The 20216-nt window shown below is 38.0% G+C and overlaps 1 protein-coding gene across 1 annotated transcript; it reads left to right on the forward strand.

Annotated features, from left to right (window-relative positions):
- Positions 1 to 285: 285 nt before the first annotated feature.
- On the forward strand, positions 286 to 19273 carry LOC139734654 (ubiquitin-conjugating enzyme E2 W-like). The gene is made up of 6 exons (XM_071645441.1): positions 286 to 305; positions 2694 to 2785; positions 4789 to 4891; positions 8097 to 8252; positions 12825 to 12900; positions 19013 to 19273. The coding sequence occupies exons 1-6, from the start codon at positions 294 to 296 to the stop codon at positions 19024 to 19026; spliced, it is 453 nt and encodes a 150-aa protein (XP_071501542.1). The 5' UTR covers positions 286 to 293; the 3' UTR covers positions 19027 to 19273.
- Positions 19274 to 20216: the final 943 nt, after the last annotated feature.

A 20216-nucleotide genomic window follows, 5' to 3' on the forward strand; every position in this document is an offset into this window, starting at 1 on the left:
AACCTATTTTCATCAAATAAACTTGAATTTCATTAAAAAAATATATGTTCATTGTTTTATGAGGTTTCTCATTATGTAAACAAAAAAAAAGAGAAAGAAATACAAAAAGTTCAAAACCTGAACCCTTATCTCAACCCAGGTTACTGTATCATCAATATAGCCGAAGCATGATACTCGTTTTGAGTCCACCTGTTCGACCGCCCCGTACAGTGACGTATCCGTCGACTTGTAGTTCTGCAAGAGACGATAGAGGGTGCTCTTTCAATAATAATTGCGGACGTTCTGATGTAAATATGGCGTCACAGGTGAGTACACTGCTGCTGTGTAATTCCTCTGTCGTCTGTTCTTGTTTCTTCTTTCTTTCCGGTGTTTTTGAAGCTACACGGGTGGGCTTCTGATAAAAGTGCAAAAATGTGTTCCTTTTGGCTCATCTATATTGCCTATGACTATTACTTTCTTGTGTGTTTGATATGCCAGATGACCTTCGCTCGCCTGACACAGTGTTTAGCATGACTGCCGTGATAATGATCGGCCAGCGCCCGGGCAGACAGCTGTTCAGTTTTCTCGGCTGGGCTGTGGCCGGGTACAGGCGCAGGCCGGGTGCCGGTAGAATAGGGCTGGACTATAAAATCAGGAGTTCCGTGTTCTAGCCATCACCGTGTATGCAGTTGAGAATGCGGTTTAAATCTGCATAACATGTTATTCACTCCCATGTATATGACTATCAATGTATTGTCTTCAACATCAACGAACATAAGTTTGTTCTGCAGTCAGCAGTGCCATCAAATACAAATTACAAAATAGACACTCTAACGTTATAGATCTATATGGCACTGCAGAACCACTACCACTACCAATTCATTATCAGTAAATTTATTTAGAATGGAAATCTAGACTGGTCTATCTTTGAGTTTGTTTATCATGTCGATTTGTGCAGTTAAATTCATGGCATGTTCTAGCCTGACCAGACCGCTGTCGCTTCACGACAGCGGCTGCGTGTAGGGATAGGCATGTTCATACTGTTTCCATGTCGATGTAACAAATTTAGTAAACCTGACTCACATAGGATTGCAATGGATCAACCTGGGCAAACATCCCTTTTTATACTTTGACAATCAATTAGCTGAACATTGAATGTCAAGCAATCCGCCCATAATTCAAGTCAACCATAATCCCATCCAAAATTCGACCACCGATTACATGTAAAACATATGTGTTTGCAAATTTATAGACTCGCTAACGCACACGTGCACATCATCTACAGTACGGACACATACTAGCTGAGCTAGATACATTAACACTATAACAGCACGAGTGCACATGTGGACATAGACGGAAAAATATGTCTGTCTGAAGGAGTTTTTTCATCATTAGTTAACATTTATGGCTCTCCTCCCTGTAAGGGGATTCTGTGAAGCCAGGTGTAGTCTCTTGTTCTTCTTCCTTTTCCAGTACAGTCCACCAATGAGGTGTATCATCATACTTTAGAGTGATGTGCAGTGTGCTGTGCAATTACTCCATAAAAACTAACCTGTACGTGCGAGTATTAAAAAAGACCATGCATCCTAACGGAGCTGGATCTTTTGCACCTCCTCTTTAAATTGGTTTGTGGAGGTGCAAATGGTCGAACTTGGCAGTGAGTTCCACAATCGTATGGAATCGGGGAAGAACGATGTCTGGAAAGCCTGTGTTCGGGCAAAAGGCATATGGAACTTGTGCCCATGTCCTCTGAGTGAGCCTCTGGTGATTGGAATAAGGTAGTTGCTCATGGGTATATCTACTATGGAGAACATATCCCTGGTGTGACAAGATGCAGACCGATCTCTTAGTTAAGAGTGCATGCTGCCACGCAGTCGAATCACCAGAAAGCATGCATCATGCAACCTTGCCTGAAGTGCAACTCATTTCAAATTGATGAAACCTCAATTCTGCTTGGTCAGAGGTGTAGACAATACTTCTCCCTCTGCTGCCCGGCAGTCGTCTACTCTAATGGTTTTCCAAGATGTGCATTGTCTACAAGTCTAACTTGTGTGCATATCTTTAATATTTGCCCATTGTTGCTCATTGTGGGGGTATCTTGCATGTACACCATGTATCTATGTTTGCACGTTGTTAAATACATGTAATTTCTCTAACCGGTAGCACAACAGCTTTATTTTGAATACCTTGATTTAGCATGAATATCTTATATGGGATGCAGTATATAAAGCAAAATTATGCTAACTGAGTTCTTTTTTTTTTTGTCACAGTGAGAACTATTTGCCCTTGTTGATTTCTCAATAGTGCTATTCCCCAGGATGAAGTCAAGGAGCATGCAATTTTAATCATATCTTTTTGAAAATGTCCCTCGAAGCAATCAATATTTGTATGGTTCTACAGAATTGACTATGTGTGTTAAATGTTGATCACAGGGTCTACAAATGGAGGTAAACGATTTGATAGCATTTTCCAGATAAAAGTTTTACAAAGTATCAAAGTGTTGGCTTCAGAGCTATGGTACGGATCAGTTTGACAAAGTATCAACTTTTAGGTGTTGGCTTCAGAACTATGGTACAGACTGAAATTTGGACAGTAGCTTGAATAATGGTTGTATTTTTTTTTTTTTTTTTTTTTTTTGGGGGGGGGGGAGGCCTGTTTTTGTTTTCATTTATTCATGATTTTATTTTCCTTCACAATCTGTGTTTATTTTTCAGAAACGTTTACACAAAGAGCTGCTACAAATACAGAAAGATCCACCGCCGGGTATCAAAATCAATGAAAAGTCAGTTACAAATACACTGTTCACGTAAGTATCTAATCTGCATGTGCTTTGACTGATAAGTCAGTTCTATGTGCCAGTGTCAAGCAATGAAAACACAATGACAGGGTTCTTAAAGACATTATTTACCATTTGCAGATGAAATGAAAACCCACCTTAAGTGCTTCAAAATAATTCTAAAATGTGAGTTAGGGATAGAAACAACCAATGTAAAAATGTATCAATAAAACCATTGAAAGTATTGGTATATACAAAAAAAAAAAAATAATAAGTGAGCAATAGTTAAAACAAAATTGTTTCTAGAATAAACTGTCTATTAAAAATTATGGTTTATCTAGAGAAAAATAGTGATATCTCCAAGGTTATATTTTAGGCTTTATTGCAAAATGTTAAATATGGTAGAATGTTTCGTGATACAACTGATCTAAGCATTTGTATCGTATGTGATAACTACAACATTCTTTAAATCACTGCTCCTAATGGTAAACAATACCTTTAACTGTAGTACAGACACTGAGCTCTTATTAGAACAGAAAAATACTGTACCTATGATGAGTCATGAACTTGGGCTTATCAAATTTCTGTCCAGGCCAGAAGTTTATCAGCCAGAAATTTTGACTGAGTGTACACCACTGTATATTGTATGGGTAATTTTGGCTGAGCACAACTCTGTACTGTATTCAGTTGCCTGACCAGCCCACAGACTTTTTACATTTTTAAAAAATAATTTCTATATGTGACCCTGCACCTCAAAACAAACAAAAAGTCGCCAGACATGAATTTTTAGTTAAGACCATATTCTGAAAGAGCAGACTTTAAGCTTTAAAATGATGTATAACTCAAATCAAACGGACTCTCCTAACCTATCTAAATATTGGAAAGAAAGCACAAACTCAGGAAAAGTGTGAACTGAGAAAAGAGGCCCTGAAGTACAGTGTCTATTCAAGCGCTTAATCTTTACCAAACCGTGCTGGCTGTGCGATGAATGGGACAAAAAAAAAACAGGAAGTAAACCACCAGAGTAACAACAATGAAGGGATAATTAGATTAAACTGAAATTAAGCATGCCTCATTAACACATTCTGTCCATAATTAATGCCAACTTTCAAAGCAGTAGCACTATCCTTTCAAAAGTTATTAGAGTTGAAAGTGAAGAGTGTGGACAAGGTTTTTTTAGAAATGAAAAAGGGATTCTAAAGACACACCTAATCACACTATTCTACCAAAAATGTTCGAGATTAACTTAAAAAAGCACACTTTTCTGCCCGTTTTATGATACCAAATTTTAGCATAATGTAAAAGAAGACCCGCTCTTTCAGAAAATATGAAAAAGTCAAGTTCGGCTAGGTTGACCCATTTCACTTATTTTCAGTCCTCACGCAAAATCAGTGTGTGCGACTTTATGTTCGCTTTGAGGTGCACGGTCACATATAATGTTTATTTATCTATTCATTTTCTTCTTCATTGGGACGTCGGATCATTTCCATTTTTGTGTAATTGCTTGTTTGTTTTTATTGTTGTTGCTGCTTTTTGAGGGATGGATGGTAGATAGCTCTAAAGCAATTACAGACTTTCTCATTATGTTATTGCTGTTTTTGTCGAAATATTTCCTGACAAAGCTTTAATTGCTGATCATTCTGAAAGTGATTCTTGTGAATACTGCTCCATAAACAAGGTAGTAGAGACTGTTCTATGTGAAGCTCGTTGCTTTTCAATATCAGCTTCTTGCCATAATATGTTTTTCTTTTCACAATTTGAGATAATTTGAGAAGAAATCACAATAGACGATTGCACAAAGATAGATAGATAATATTTAAGATAATCAAATACGTCCAGAACAGATCCTGTTGTTCTGAATTGTCAGGCAAGTCGGTGTGAGAAGATTATGTTATCTATCAATTTTGTGGTGCCATTTTAGTCCACGAACTATGGTTGCCTACACCCCCACCCAAGCATCCTGCTCATACATGTACCTTTCCCAGCATCAAACTACATGTTGCTGACAAACACACTGTTCTTCTCTCTTACAGGTGGCTGGTAGATCTCGATGGTGCACCCAACTCCATTTATGCAGGGGAGAAGTTCCAACTACAATTCAAGTTCAGCAATAAATACCCCTTTGACTCACCAGAGGTAAGTAAGGTTTCTTTGTTTTTTTCCGCTTTTCCTCAAACTTCTATTTTCACCAGGCTCAGTCCGCTTGTTAGGTAAGTTCATTTGTTTTTCTTTCTGTAGTCACACACTTCGCAAAACTTATAATTCTTGTCTTACTGGCAGGAGAGGTTACCATATTTTTAGTTTTGCAGATGAAGTGTAATGCATGCCATACAGTATTTTTTTATTTTTTTTAAAGCAATATCAGTTTCAAACCAAGGCACACCACATACAAGCCAGCACACACACACACACACATAGATCACTAAGCTGAGCCTCCTGTCCTAGTTATAGTGAATGATGAAGTGTTTATGAAGAGTTGTAGAGAGTTAATGCACTGTAGCAACAAACATTTATTGCCCCCCCCCCCTCCCCAAATGTGTTTGTTATGTGTTTGTAAAGCTTTGATGGGTGAATGTCCTGTATTATATCCATTCATCTTTAACTACAAACTCCACATAGTTCATCAAACCTGTACCTGTAGTGAATTTGTAAATCACAGATGTGATTGATTGACTGATTAATTAAAAGGTCTTTATTCAAATAAAACTCTGAGTCGGCGACTTACAAGTCGAAGTACACAGATATACAAAGATTATACAGCAAAATAGACAGAATAATAACATAATCATAATAATACAAAGAATTACATTACATTCAAACATTCTGTACACAACTAATACGGTTTTAATGCTACAAATTGTCATATAAATACAAAAAGATTGTGAAAAAATATGTGACATTAAATGTGCAATTTACAGTGAGAAACAACTGCAAACTCAATATAGCGCTATGAGGCAGACTTGCTATACACCATCCAAATTGACACAATGATTACTACTACACGCTGTCACGTTAGAAACTTGCTCTAAATGGTACAATCGCAAATTATATAATCTGGACCCCGTTTTAAATGAAGATTTATTGTTGATTTCTTTTATAAGTCTATGGCAGCCTGTGTAGTAAGGGAATTTACAATCGATTTTATCTTTTAATAAAATGGGGCCCTGGATAATAATTGTATGGGAGCAAGATTTTGCTGTCAAACTGTGATGTACATGGGCAGTGGAATGCCACCGGCTGATACAACATGATAATTTGGACGCAAGTAGATACGGCTACATGTAGCTGGTGCACTCATGTAGTTAGTGTCAAATTAAATTGCAGCATCAAGGCAGCCCAGATTATTAAGGCGACTCCAAATTATCATGCTTATATTGCAGAGTAGGGTAGCACTGACCGATTATATTACTCTTTCGATTCTGGCCATGGTCTGTATCTCATAGCAATCTTTGGCAGCGAGCGTAATACCACCCATGGTTGATATCCTTGAAATGCATATTTTTAGCAAAGGATGACACAGAAACCTTTTTGAAAATAATGTCTGTGAGGGACAAGAACAGAAAAGTTACTGCTGATGCAAACTGTGTAAAAGCTCTTTATACTCGGTGACACGTTTCCCCATTTCCCTACCCACGTGACACATAAAAGTATGCCTGAAAATACTACTAACAGTCAGTGTAATAGTGCTGACACTTTTGAATGATACTAGCACACACATGCTCCATGAGTGTATGCCAAGTTTCAGGGTACTCTGAGCATTTCTGTACATAGTGTTTGAATCCTTTTTGTCTAGGTATAATTGACAGTGAGTCACTGCGCTGCTGCCTTCTAGAGTACACACTTTCTCTCAAGTGTAATGCTTTTGGATCTGGTTTTAGATGCTGTCACTTGTTGCGATAGGAATGGAATGTTCAATTGTGATAATCTTTACATAATTTCTGAGCTGTGAATCTCTTGTTGTACTTTTGGATTTAAAGATCTAGTGTGGCTATTGCTTCAGGAGAAGGCTGTCACACCAAAGTAGATGGTTTGGACTAATCTACAGTCGTACCTCCTTATACAGGCCCTTGTATCCATACACTTGTATATACTGCATAAACATGTTCTGCTGTGATAGGGTTTGTATGCAACACAATATTACTGATGTACAGGAAAACAGGAAGTGCAACAGGAAAGTGCTACGAGTATGCTCATGAAAAAGAAAGCACACACACAAATCTTTTATTCCCTTGTTGTCAAAAATTTCTGATGAATGAAGAATGCAAACATTTCTTTAGTGCTCACGTTGTCAACTGGTAGCAGCTTAAATAGTATTTGTTCCACATTTGAAGAAGACTAGTTGTGCTGTAACTTTGCTACTTTCGAGATTTCCATCTTATGGTCTACCACAACTGCTAGCCTGCAAAAAGAAGGCAAGGCCAATCATTGGCTATGTATGCAAAATGAATGCTTGTTTGTGTAAGACATCTTTGTCTGGGATGGAATTTGGTTTTAAGTGATATGATGTTAATTTATCACCTCCTTTGTCATAAGAAAGCAGAAATTTGCCTTTAACTTGATTGATGCATTATTCTCCTTTTAGTTTTAAGAAATTTTTTCGTGTATTGTCATGTTTAGGTGGTAGAGAAATACGAATATATCATGCATAATTTATGTGATGGCCTAGCAATGTTTTTAGGAAATAATGTCTTTACATGTTTAAATTAATGCATGAAATGCTACGAAAAGACTTGGCGAGAGAAATATACACATAGCTAGCCCTTTTAGGGCGAATTCCGAAAGCATTAATTACTGTAAAACATGATATATTCGTGGGATGAATTTTTAGCGAATTGGAGCCAATGGCCTTTTTTGCGGCATGAAATTTTCGCAAACTGCCACTGGCATTCAATGCACATAGTGTAAACAAGAACTTTCGCGTGCATTTTAATTTCGTGAATCTTGGCGCTCGCTAAATTCGTGAAATTAAAATGCACACCAACATTCCTCGTTTTACAGTAATGTATTGTTGTTTGTGTCACATCTATTCGTTCTTCCTTAATACTTCTTTTTTTTTAAATCTTAATGTATTCTAAACAAATTCCGTGACTCCACAATGTTGTATGTGGTAGTAACCACAAACGGTTAGTTTCTGATCTATTGGAATTTTTACTTCAAAATGGAAGGCACATCACCAGTGTCTCAAGTCTCAAATGCAATTGAGTAGTTATACAGTACAAGCTGTCTCTTCAAGCTGACATATAAATATTATACAATCTACTTTTTATGTAATTCATGCATTATTATGTTTTGTACTTTTGATTTTCTGTTTCTGTTTGTTTTTGATGGGGGGAAAAAACAGGTTGTGTTCACTGGCACCAACATCCCAGTACATCCACATGTATACAGCAATGGCCACATATGTCTATCAATTCTCACGGAAGACTGGTCTCCAGCCCTCTCTGTACAGTCCGTATGTCTCAGTATAATTAGCATGCTCAGCAGTTGCTCTGAAAAGGTAAGGCGTGTGTTTGTTTGTTTGTGTCAAGCATGTGTTTCTTTAGTTTTGTTTCTAAATTATCAGCATCTGTTTGTGTAGAATGACATTGATTTGTGCTTGTTTGTGTTGTAAACCACTTGAAATGTACCATTTGTAGAGATTTCTGTCCCTTCAACAGGCTTAATTTAGTGTAACAAAGCTCAGCTACAAAGTAGGAAAGCTAAATTGAAAAAGATGTCCCACATACTGTATTCAACTCCCTTGATGAAGGTAATGGAACTGCAAAGAGCTGAGAAAGGTCGATGGCATTAAACATGAGTGTGGAGTTAAAGTCACTAAAGCAAGACACATGTATTGTGTGCATTGTGCAGTTTCCTTTGAAAAAAAAAAAAAAAATTGTTCTTTACAACTTGTTGGAACTTCAATGTGCATTCACTGATAGATTATGTATAATTTACATGCTGAATCTACATCATGGTATCACTTCATTCTGTTTTAAGATTTGCAGCTTGCTTATTCTTCAATTTTCAACTTTAATAGCCAGTTTAACCCACTACGTGCTTCAAATGTTAACTAGTTTGCACACACTATGAAGTGCTTTCTTTGTAGCATAGATGCCTTGAAGCTTAATTTTTGAATGCATATTGTTAATTGATACCAATTGTGTCACCATGGCTTCATTGTTGGACTGAGGCACAATGTAACACCTGAGTGGGCTTGCTATTAAAACTTTAATAGTCAAATTTGGATGGATCACTGAATGCTGATGAAAAAGCTTTGCAAGTTCAACTTTATAGTATGCTACCTGGGCACATAAACGGTGAATGTTTTGTCAGTTTTGTGCATGGTCTGCAAAATAAAGTGGTCCAAATAGCCTGACTGTAAAAACAAAAATAAATTGCCAATGGAGGGAATCTGGCTTCTAATTCTTTCTGTTTGGTTTCACTCATATGATTACAGCTTCAAAATCTTGATCTGGCAGAGATAATAGGTCAAACATTTTAAAAAATTTATATGTCAAACACCCCCCCCCCCCCCAAAAAAAAAAAGGAAAAAAGTAAAAAAGTAATATCCGGAGTAAAGAAAAAAATGTCATCATCCATCAAATATCCCTTGTTTTATAATAAGGCTGCTCTCCACAGCAAACCCATCTCTAACTCTATCTGCGGTGATTTGCTACCAGTTAGTATGTTGGTCCACTTGTGCCCCATGTGGAAGAACCATAAAACCCCCACCAATATTAACCCAAGTATTGTGTACGTTTCATTTTATCCACTTGTGAGTCAATGGTGCAAGAATAAAGGCTGTGTGTGTGTGTGTGTGTGTGTGTGTGTGTGTGTGTGTGACTGTGTGTGTGTGTTTGTGTGTGAGTGTTTACATGTAAAATACCTCATTAGTGTGTATCCCACATCATGTATGGTTCTACATTTATTGTTAGATTTTATGCTACAGTGTACTTGTTTATACATACTTGATCCTTTTAACTGGGGTTTTATCCTCGGTATATGGCAGCTGTACTACACGTTTGCTCAGTTCAGCATACATGATAAGAGGGTTCTGCAATGTAGCATGGTAGTTTCCAATTAAATTTTTGAGCATTGCATAATTGTGCATGACTAGCAAGGCAAGGGCTTTGTTGTATGCTTGCTGTAACGCTTTGAGCATGAATAACCATGCTATTTTGTGAAAACTTAAAGCAGCCTCCGAAATGGATGATTAAACTTAAGGCCATTTTATCCATTCTTGTATGAAGAATGCATTTTTGCACATACCAAGATAAATGTACAATTGTAGCTAACAATGTATAGTCTTGTGCAAGAGCCGTACATAGTCATATGTTATATTCACACACATACGGTGTACAGTACAGGGAGTTGAGGGGATCTTATAGATCATATCTTGCAAACCAGCTTTTTTTACACATCATCTGGTCAAACCCACTAATGACTAGTTCTTTTAACCCGTTGAGGACAAGCGCCGAGTATACTCGGGCAGGTGTCTATGGGAAATGTGTGTTGTGGCAAAATGAAATCGTCCTCAATGGGTTAATATGTGGTGTGTAAGCCAGGGATGTGAAAGATCAGTGTTTAATTTGATTTCAGAATTTCTTCCTCTGCCAAAAACCCACTTTTCAGACTTTTTGGCAGTTCAAATGCATTAAAATTTTCACAGTTTTTTTCCCCCATATTTCCTTTATTATTTAGTATTTTAGTATTATTTTTTCCCCCCGTATTGTACTCTCACACTCCGAGTACAATATGTTTATGTGGTGTGCATGAGCCAGGAACTCCACTTAACAATAGGTGAATGAGATAAAGGTTTGTAAATGGCCTTTGGAGTAGTTACTGACAGGAAGTTACCTTGGCAATGGCCTACATGTACTGGAGTATAGCATCCCCTTTGAAAGCTGAGTATTGGTACAATGTACCTCATGAAATAGCTTGTCAGAGATAGGACTGAAATACCAGTAATTTGTAGCAAGTGAGAAAGATACATTTACAGGTGCCTCTAATGTGCTACACTAAATCTTTTCTGTGAATTAGTGTTTGTGTGTGTGTGCATATGTGTGTGGTGTGTTTGGGAATGCTGCATGTCATAATTTATTTTTAGGTCAGGTAGAATGTAAGGGCATGACTATTGTCAGTACGAAGTACAATATACAATGTACTAGGCCCTACAGATTTCTTTGTAAAGGATCTCATGTTGAGATTTTTTTTTTTTTTTTTTTTTAATACCAAAAGAATCAGGTATCTTCCTGAATCTGCAGATTATGCCAAATCTATGGTGGTGCCCAATTGTAGTTGTTAGTCAGTGTTCTCATTATTGTTAATTATTAATATTAATGTTGTAATTATTGATGATTACAATTGTCATCATGATCGATTAAAAAAAAAAATGCTCTGTTAAAGTTATACATTTTCACACTTGAATAATTTTTCACATGTGAGATATATCATGAGTGTAATATTTCATGACTTTTGACTGGTAAAGTCAATGTCACAAAATGGTTGAATTTGTGACCAGATACCACATTGATGAAATGAGAATCATCTCAGTCTTTAAATTCAACAAGCAAAATTAAAGGGATTGTATAGTTTTGGTTGACATGTATGGGGATTCAGGTTTGAACTCTTTGCGAGATAATTAGAAGCCAGCTATATGAAATTTTAAGAGCATACAATTCTAAGAGGAATTTAAAGTTTTCTTGATAGAATATGGCTTTGAAATGGCTGACATATATATCCAAAATCAAAATAAAACAAAGTGGTCGTAATAAAAGGTGGGACCCACCTTTTATCAAAACCACTTTTAATAAACTTTTTTTTTTGAAATCTCAGCCATTTCAAAACTGAATTTTGTCAAATAAACTTTTAATTCCTCTTAGAATTGTATGCTCTTTAATATTTCATAGAAGTGGTTTCTAATTATCTCACAAAGTATTAAAACCTGAATCCCCATGTCAACCCAAACTATACTGTCCCTTTTATTATTTGCCATTCAGGAGATGGTACATGAATGCAGTGCATCTTTGTTATTAGAAGTTTTTCTTTTTTTTTTCTGTTGGCTTTTCACTTTTGTTAAATTGAGTTGTTAACATCAACTGACTTGTCCCAGTCACTCAACATTGTAGATAGTGTGCATTTTAGGTGCCTGTAAATCCCATTGGTGACCACAAGGTGACCTACCTGTAGGCCTATGTCAGATTTTAATGTACCATGCTGTACCCCAGGCACCATCAAAGCCTGGGTTACAGCATTGCGTACCCTCATCTAGTGTTTATAAGCTGTACAGTTATGCAATGCCATCTTTAATAGCAGTCAAGTTTTAGCAGTCGGTGACAATGATCCCTATACCACTTTAGCCCTGTTTTGACTCTTTCTTTTACGCAATAACAATAACAGTATTTAGTAATAGTAATACTTTTTTTTAAGCATGTTTTCACAGTCTTGAACGTTTTAATCAAGAAATCATATTTAAATCCATGAGCTCATCCCATGATTACTTATTTTTCCTCTTATGTGGAGTGATAATGCATACAGCTGTAGTGCGGTACTGCTGTCTGTGCGTGACACTGAGATCACTGGTGTAATGGTGAATGCTGATGTTATGCTGCTGTGCTGTTGTTGCTAACTAAATTTTCTTCCATAGAGCACTAAAGATTTCTGTCACCCAGTATTTGGTAACCTAGGACACAGTGCTAAAATGATAAAGATAATAATGATAAAGATAATAATAATTCAACAAAGTGGTGGATTTCCATTTGGTACCCCAGGGTACCGAAAATCACATCAAATGCTGAAATGTTTACAGTCATTTTTCATATATTTCAATTTGACATACAGTATACAGGGTACATACAATATGTATTGTCCCATCGTTTGCCAGAACTTCATACATCCTGTGCAGAATGGGTAGCAGCGGGTATTACATCTGTATTGTCTTTTAACTTTGAACTGAACTGTGTTATAACTCACGTATACATAATTGTAGAGTTATTAACTTTTAATGTTGTATTTTTGTAGTGATGCTCAGTGATGTCACAGGCAGATTGTATTAGAAAATGATCAAATTGTTTGCTTGTCTTTGCAGAAGAGACCTCCAGATAACAGCTTCTACGTCAAAACATGCAATAAGAGCCCAAAGAAGACAAAATGGTGGTATCATGGTAAGTGAGCATAGCGTGCAATGATACCTGATATGATGCGACTATGCATGACAAAATCAACCTCAAAGGGATGGTACAGTATTGGTGAAGATGAAAATTGGGCTTTTAACTTTTTGCGAGATACCAAGAAAACACTTATGATATAGTACAGAGCGTACCATTTTAAGAGGAATTCAAAGTTTATTTGATGAAAATCGGGTTTGGAATGACTGAAACATCCAAAAACAAAGTATAACAAATCAATCGTAATAAAGTGTGGGTCCCATACTTTATTAGAATCGCTATTTTTTTGGTGATATCTCAGCCCCATTTCAAAACCAATTTTCATCAAAGAAAAGTTGAATTCCTCATAGAATTACATGCTCTTTCATATTTCGTAAGATGTTTCTCATTATCTCACGAAAAAAAAAAATTTTAGAAACCTGAAATTAGGTCTGAACCAAAACTATACGATCCCTTTAATTTAATTTCCAACAAGGCCTGAAATGATGACTTCTCACTTGAGTATTTTGTCCTGAATGTGAAGTCCTTCTTGTTTCAAAAGCCCTCACAGTTTGAAAACATTAATCAGTGAACATTATTTAGTCAATGCCAGGGCGGATCCAAGAATTCCATAAAGGGGGGGGGGGGGGGGAGGGAATGAAAAGCAAGGGAATGTAGGGACTGAGCCCGAGCCAGGGCCGGTGCTGAAAGTAGGGGGAGGGCAGTTTATACATTGTATTTCTGGTGTCACTTCCGGGTTTCATCAGCTGACAAACAAGCAAACAAGCGAACAAAAAGCTTAAGCACAGTGTCCCCCATCCCACAGTAGGGAGTTTGTATATGTTGGTCATCGTGTGATTTTTGTGCATGCTTTCAAAAAAAAGATTGATAGAAATATCAAGAGGGATGCGCCCAGTGGGCCCCCATTTATCTTGTTCTTAATCATTAAAAAAAACCAACCCAAAAACAAAAACTGAAAGGGGGAGGGTGCGTGCCTGGTGCCCCCCCCCCCCCCCAATCCAGATTTGCCACTGAACGCACTTCAATAGACACTTGAAGCTGACGAGAGACCTTTTTCTGAAAGTAACACTCCCTGAGAGGATACAGGGTATAGGCGGAGTTGGGAGTTTTAGCCATTAACTGCACTTTTTTTCACTGATCGGCGAACATTCTGGAGTGCCCTCTTTGGCTATTTGCTCAGATGTGTGAGAACTTTTTGTTATAATTTCCACTGCATCACTATGACCTTCCTGTTAGATCAAGTTTGGTTTGATTACTGTGTGCTGGTGCAAAAGGGCGGCCAGGTATCAAGGAATTATAAAGTGCCTGGGCATATAACGAGTCACATAATCCTTTGCCAGTCTGTCAAATGGTTACTGTGATACCAACTACTGCGTATCCTTCAAATGTTTTTCCAAGTACAGAACAATTGATACCTAAAACAGCTAGACTGGTAAAATGTGTTTAAAATATCCCCGAGATATAGGCCTACTGACATCTCTTTTTTTTTTTCATGTACACAACTAATTGGAATTGAAATAACTGTGCATTGGGATTTTGCCTCCCAAACTCTTCACAGGAATATTACATGTAGCTGTACGCTATCTGCAGAAATGGCTTTATCCTTCAACTGTGTGCACACAGAGACTCCAACCCCAAGCACCTTCTGATCTGGAGATTCTCCCGCCTGAAACCCCTAGCAAACGGGAGACTCCAAGTTGATGTGTGCGAAGCGCCAAGTTTCTAGGGTTCTAGATGCCCTCTGGTGCTATCTAAGGCTCATTTTTTCAACATACGATAGAAATAAGTAAGAAATCCTTTCCAACGGGAGACAAAGATCCAGGGCGGGAGAAATTAAATCTCAAGCGGGAGAACGGGAGATAATGCAAAAATGGGTTTTCGGCGGGAGATCTCCCGTCGAAAACGGGAGAGTTGGAGTCTCTGTGCACTAGTAATGGAATCAAATGTTATGGGTGATGATAATGGCAGGGCTTTTTGGAAGAACAGTGCTAATATGGATGAGGCTACCCTGAGTAAATAAGACCATTATTATCATTATTGTTATTACATTATGACATGTTTTTTTTTTTTTTTTTTAAGGAATGAATGAATGAAGTGATGATGATCATAGCACTGGGGACATTCAGGTCAGGGCGCCCTCACATGTTATCAGATACATGTAGAAGTAGTTGATGATTGGAATTTTATGTCATAAAAGCATATTCGAACAGTATCAACGTTGAGTAACACGTTGAAGAGGAGTCCCGAGAATACTCGAGCAAGTGTCTATGGGAAATGCGTGTTATAGCATTTCAGTCCGTCCTCAACAGGTTAATGAATTGCAATGTGTATCGTAGAATGGGAGATTGCTTTACATGCATTATGGGAATTCCTTTTTCCATCTGATTTTTTTCCCTCTGCCCTCTGTGTTCACACCGCTTCAAGGCTGCTGAAAAAGTGTTTGATATGCTGCCCTCTTTTGTCGGAGGGGCACACATGCATGGTTTCAGTACATGTACCAGTAGAAATCCCTCTCTCGTTCATGGTGAAGTCAAAACACATACTAAGCATTCTGGTTTTTGTTCAAAACTACTTCAGAATTTACCAACTACAAGTTCCTGTTGCAATTTAGCAATTTCCCCAGGGCTGCTCCTTTGGCATCATTTTAAACAGAGCTCAGGGAAGGGGCCAAAGATGCCCCCAATCACAACCCCCTTGCTACCCCACCATCCCACCCCTAGTAACACTTCCCAACATTGCATGACATTTGATGTGATGATATCTTCTCATTGTAAAGTCTTGATGTATGTTCTAGCATTAATGACACTGGTCAAAAGAAGAAGAAGAAGAAGTAAATGAGATGCAAAAGGAGAGAGATTATTATTTTTTTTGTCTGTATTTCTTTGTTTGTTTGTTTTTATGCCTCCGCCACGAAGTGGTGCCGGAGGCATTATGTTTTCGGGTTGTCCGTCCGTCCGTCCGTCCGTCCGTCCGTCCGTCCGTCCGTCCGTCCGTCCGTCCGTCCGTCCGTCCTTCCGTCCGTCCGTAATGAATTTTGTGGACAAGGTAACTATCAAAACCTGTTGAGGTATCCTAATGAAACTTGGCATGTATGTGTATTAGGGGGTGAAGTTGTGCCCATCAACTTTTGGGTGCACATGCTCAAGGTCAAAGGTCAAAAGGTCAAGGTCAAATACATAAAATTTCACTATTTCCACCATATCTATTGAATGCCTGAAGATATATTCTTGAAACTTAGTGTATACATGTATTACCCAATTAAGATTCTCTGGTGAAAGTTTGGGTCATGAGGTCAAAGGTCAAAGGTCAAAAGGTCAGGGTCAAATACATAAAATTTCACTATTTCCACCATATCTGTTGAATGCCTGAAGATATTTTCTTGAAACTTAGTGTATACATGTATTACCCAATTAAAATTCTCTGGTGAAAGTTTGGGTCATGTGGTCAAAGGTCAAAAGGTCAGGGTCAAATACATAAAATTTCACTATTTCCACCATATCTATTGAATGCCTGAAGATATTTTCTTGAAACTTAGTGTATACATGTATTACCCAATTAAGATTCTCTGGTGAAAGTTTGGGTCATGAGGTCAAAGGTCAAAGGTCAAAAGGTCAAGTAAAAATATTAAAACTTCTTTTTTTTTCTCCGTACCTTGGAAAATTGTTCAAGGTATCTTCATGGAACATAGTATATACATGTACTGACTGGAATTGATTATCTAGAGAATGTAGGGTTCATGGGGTCAAAGGTCAGGGGTCAAAGGTCAAGTGCAACACTTCAAAATTTTACTATTTCCCTCATATTTATGCAATGCCAGCAGGGTTATTATTTTTTTTTTTACACTTGGTGTATGCATGTGTAACCTCATAGAAATTCTCTGGAAAGTTTTTTTTTTTCTTTTTTTTTGCCTCAAAGGTCAAAAGGTCAAAGATCAAGTGAAAGTGCTGAACTATCATTTTCCTCCATATCTCGGAAGTGGCTCAAGTTATCTTGAAACTTAGTACATATTATGCATGTTCTACCTGAAAGTGATTATCTTATGAATTTTAGGGTCAAGGGCCAGATGAAAATGGTAACAATTTACTATTCAATGCAGAAATTCACACCAATTCTCCACACCTGTACCTTGAAAATTACTCAATGCCTTAATGTATGAATGGGTCAAAGTCAAGTTAAAGTCCTTAAATCCCTAGATAGATGCTCTCCTATTCATCCAATTAAACCTAGGTCAAGGAAGGTGAACATTCAACACATTTGTGACAAATTTGTTATTTCAATATTTTGCCAATTTTGTGAAAATGTAATCACACATTGTCCACATGTACTATCTAGACCTATTGGGAAAATCATGCATTATGGCGGAGGCATACCAGTCGCCAAAGCGACATTTCTAGTTGTTTTTTTTTACAATTTCTGTTTGCTTGAACAGCTTGAGCTTATAACAAGATAATTATTTACTCTTTGTAAAGCCACTAGTCCTATTCACAAACTCTGCAATGTGGTACCACAAGATCGATCTGAAAGAACAGGTTCTCAAACACACCCTTTGTGGCACAAATTTGTGAAAATATCTGTGTGTATGGGTGTCAAAGGATCAAAATTTGTATCACTATTGTAAAGTAGTATTGAAGCTACAGTAGGGCTCATTGTACCATATCGAAATGAGGCGAGGAATGTGTCACAAACAGTTCATTGAATTTCAGCCAGTAAGAAGTGTTTCTACTTTCATGAAGTAACTTTGTTTGTTTGGTTTGTTTGTTCTATTGGACACTTATAACTCTTATACATGTATAACTACGGAAGCACAGAAGCAAATATACAGATGTAGAGGCTGTAATATCTGAAGAGTTTGATTGCAATATGAGTTATCTGCATCCTTATCAGTTTGATATATTTTGTGATTAAAGTTGCTAAAAAAGCACCTGGAATACTGTAAATTTACGCAGTGTTGAAATTTTCATGCATTTCATGCAACCAAAAACTAGCGTGAAAATACAATTGTAAAAGCATGCCAGATGTTTCTGTAGTTGATGTCTTGCTTCCATGGAATTAAAAACATACAAAACTTATCTTATTTAGCCGAGAGTGAAAAATTACTCACACGAATATCCACTCTTACAGTAACTGTCATCAAAACTTCAAGAATATTCCTTGTCGTATAACAAGTGAAGTATCATTGGAAAGGTTTTATTTTGCTCAACCTGATGATGAACTTTGATATGCTAAGAAATTCCACTTTAAAACAGTTGTTTTGCAATCAAACTTTTTTTACATAATACAGCTGAAATCACTGGCAGTGCAAAAAAGAAAAGAGGGAAAGAATAGGCAAGAAAAAGAATTTCCAAATAAGGACATCTATGCATAAACTTACAAAGAACAAACCAACTATGGCTGTCAGCCAAACTGAATGACACATGTGGGCACTCGCATTGGATTGAGGGTTGATTGCTGTTGTTGTTTTTGATTATTTCAATGCCATCAAAAGACTTTCTTTTGTCAGCAGGGCCCCAGCTGGGTGGCTGTATTATGAATCACACCAGATGCAATTCACATACATGCCATGTGTGTACTGTACACTAAACAGGCTTGCACGATCACATTATCTGTGAAAAGACTGCAGACCTTTAGTGCACAATATGCAGCAGCATTTATTTCTCAGTTGCACTTTTCAATCTGACTTGCAAGTATACAGCACATCTTCTTGGAAAGTTTTTTGTTTCTTCCTCTTCCTAGACCTTTGTTGTTATTAGATATAATCAAAATGTTTTTGTTTGTTTTATGAGGGGGCTGCATTTTGCAGCATGTCTCATACAACAGCAACTTAAAAGTTGTGAAAAGCACTTTAAGTAAACTTGAATCAGAGACACTATGAGTGAAAGAAGAAAGTAAAAGCTAGATTGCAATATAGTTCCATTGCAGATAGGGTAGTTTGTGGTTTACCAGGTCTGCCTCATTGACCTTCATAGCAAGACTGGACCTCTGATGTCACTTTTCCTGGTGACCTCTTGATGTTCAAAGATAGGGGATATTCATGTCGATTCTAGGTATTCTGGATATGCTGGAGATTGCAGCTGATTCTCTCGTCTTTCTATCTCTTCCCCTCCTGCAGATGACTCAGTATGACGTAACCCGTACGCCAAGGCTTCCATCCTACGCTCAGAGATCTTCAATTAAGGCCCCCGTCCCCCTCTCTCACGCCAGATTTTCTGTTCCCTCGTTCCCCCTCCCCCCTTCCTAATCGCTGGCAGAAATCAGACAGTACACTTCAAAGCACCACTGCACCTCTTGTGTCCCGTTCATGCTGGTCTGCATGTCTGCAGTGGCTGGCCGTCTCATTGACAGTCGGTGGAGGTGCGAAGTTCGTGAAGGAGAAAAGCCTGTAATACAGTATGTGCCGATGGGGGGGGGGGGGGGGGGTTGGTGATGGGAGGAGCGTTTGAGTAGGAGTAAGAAGTTGCAGACTGCAGAATCAAGTCTCCTTGAAAATTATGTGTGTTTGTATCTGTCCCCCTTTACCCTGGCTTGGCCGGATAAACAGGAAAGTGTTGTTTCCTCTTCTCCTTACCCCCCCCCCCCATCCCCTTCCCCCCTGTCCCCCTCACAACTCACCCCACCCTTACTCAGTCTTGGCCTGTCAGTGATACCCAGCCCAGGGTGTCATCCTGCCCCCTGCGGATGAAGACATCGTTTTCATAGTTAGCCAGTCTTACATACTGCAGCTAGTGTTTGGGAAATCTCTCTTGGTATGAGGGCACAACTTGCAACAACATAGAGAGGAGAGAGAGAGAAAGAGAGAGAGAGAGAGGGAGGGAGAGAGGGAGAAAGATATTAGCTTATGTTGCGTGCATGCATTCAGCCTCCCCTGATGTGCACCATTTATAGAATACACTTGTATATCCCTACAATGCAAGGAAAATGGTTCATCAAAACTACCACAAGAATGTCGAGACAAAATCACCCTTCAAAAAGTTGAGAAAGAAAGAGAGAGAATGAGTTTGTGACATGATATAAAAAAGTTTTACTAGTATCTTAAGTATTAGGCTTTAGAAATGATTTCGTCGAAGAGTCAATATTCAGGATTAGCTCTATTTCAGTACAAGTGAACCTTGCGTAGGTCAAGTTATGAATCAAATGCTGCTGACATGTGAATGCGTGAATCACATACATGTTCAGACTTCTAGTTCTTTAGCACAGATAGTACAATTAAACTACATGTAGGCAGTAGAAGTCAGAACTCTTGTGGATGGCGATTGATTGACTGGAGTGGGGTTGATGTACGCTGTCCTCGTATGGCTTTCTGCGTGCACACAGTA

The sequence above is a fragment of the Diadema antillarum genome, unplaced genomic scaffold (genome assembly GCF_040938485.1).
Source record: "Diadema antillarum isolate AM-2024a unplaced genomic scaffold, OU_Dant_1.0 seq00000538_RagTag, whole genome shotgun sequence".
Classification (NCBI taxonomy): Eukaryota; Metazoa; Echinodermata; class Echinoidea; order Diadematoida; family Diadematidae; genus Diadema; species Diadema antillarum.

Bases quoted from the DNA above. Each gene is read 5' to 3' on its own strand.
- LOC139734654 (XM_071645441.1), top strand. The intron at 4,892-8,096 runs GTAAGTAAGGTT...GGGAAAAAACAG, and splicing joins ACCCCTTTGACTCACCAGAG to GTTGTGTTCACTGGCACCAA. The intron at 8,253-12,824 runs GTAAGGCGTGTG...TTGTCTTTGCAG, and splicing joins TCAGCAGTTGCTCTGAAAAG to AAGAGACCTCCAGATAACAG.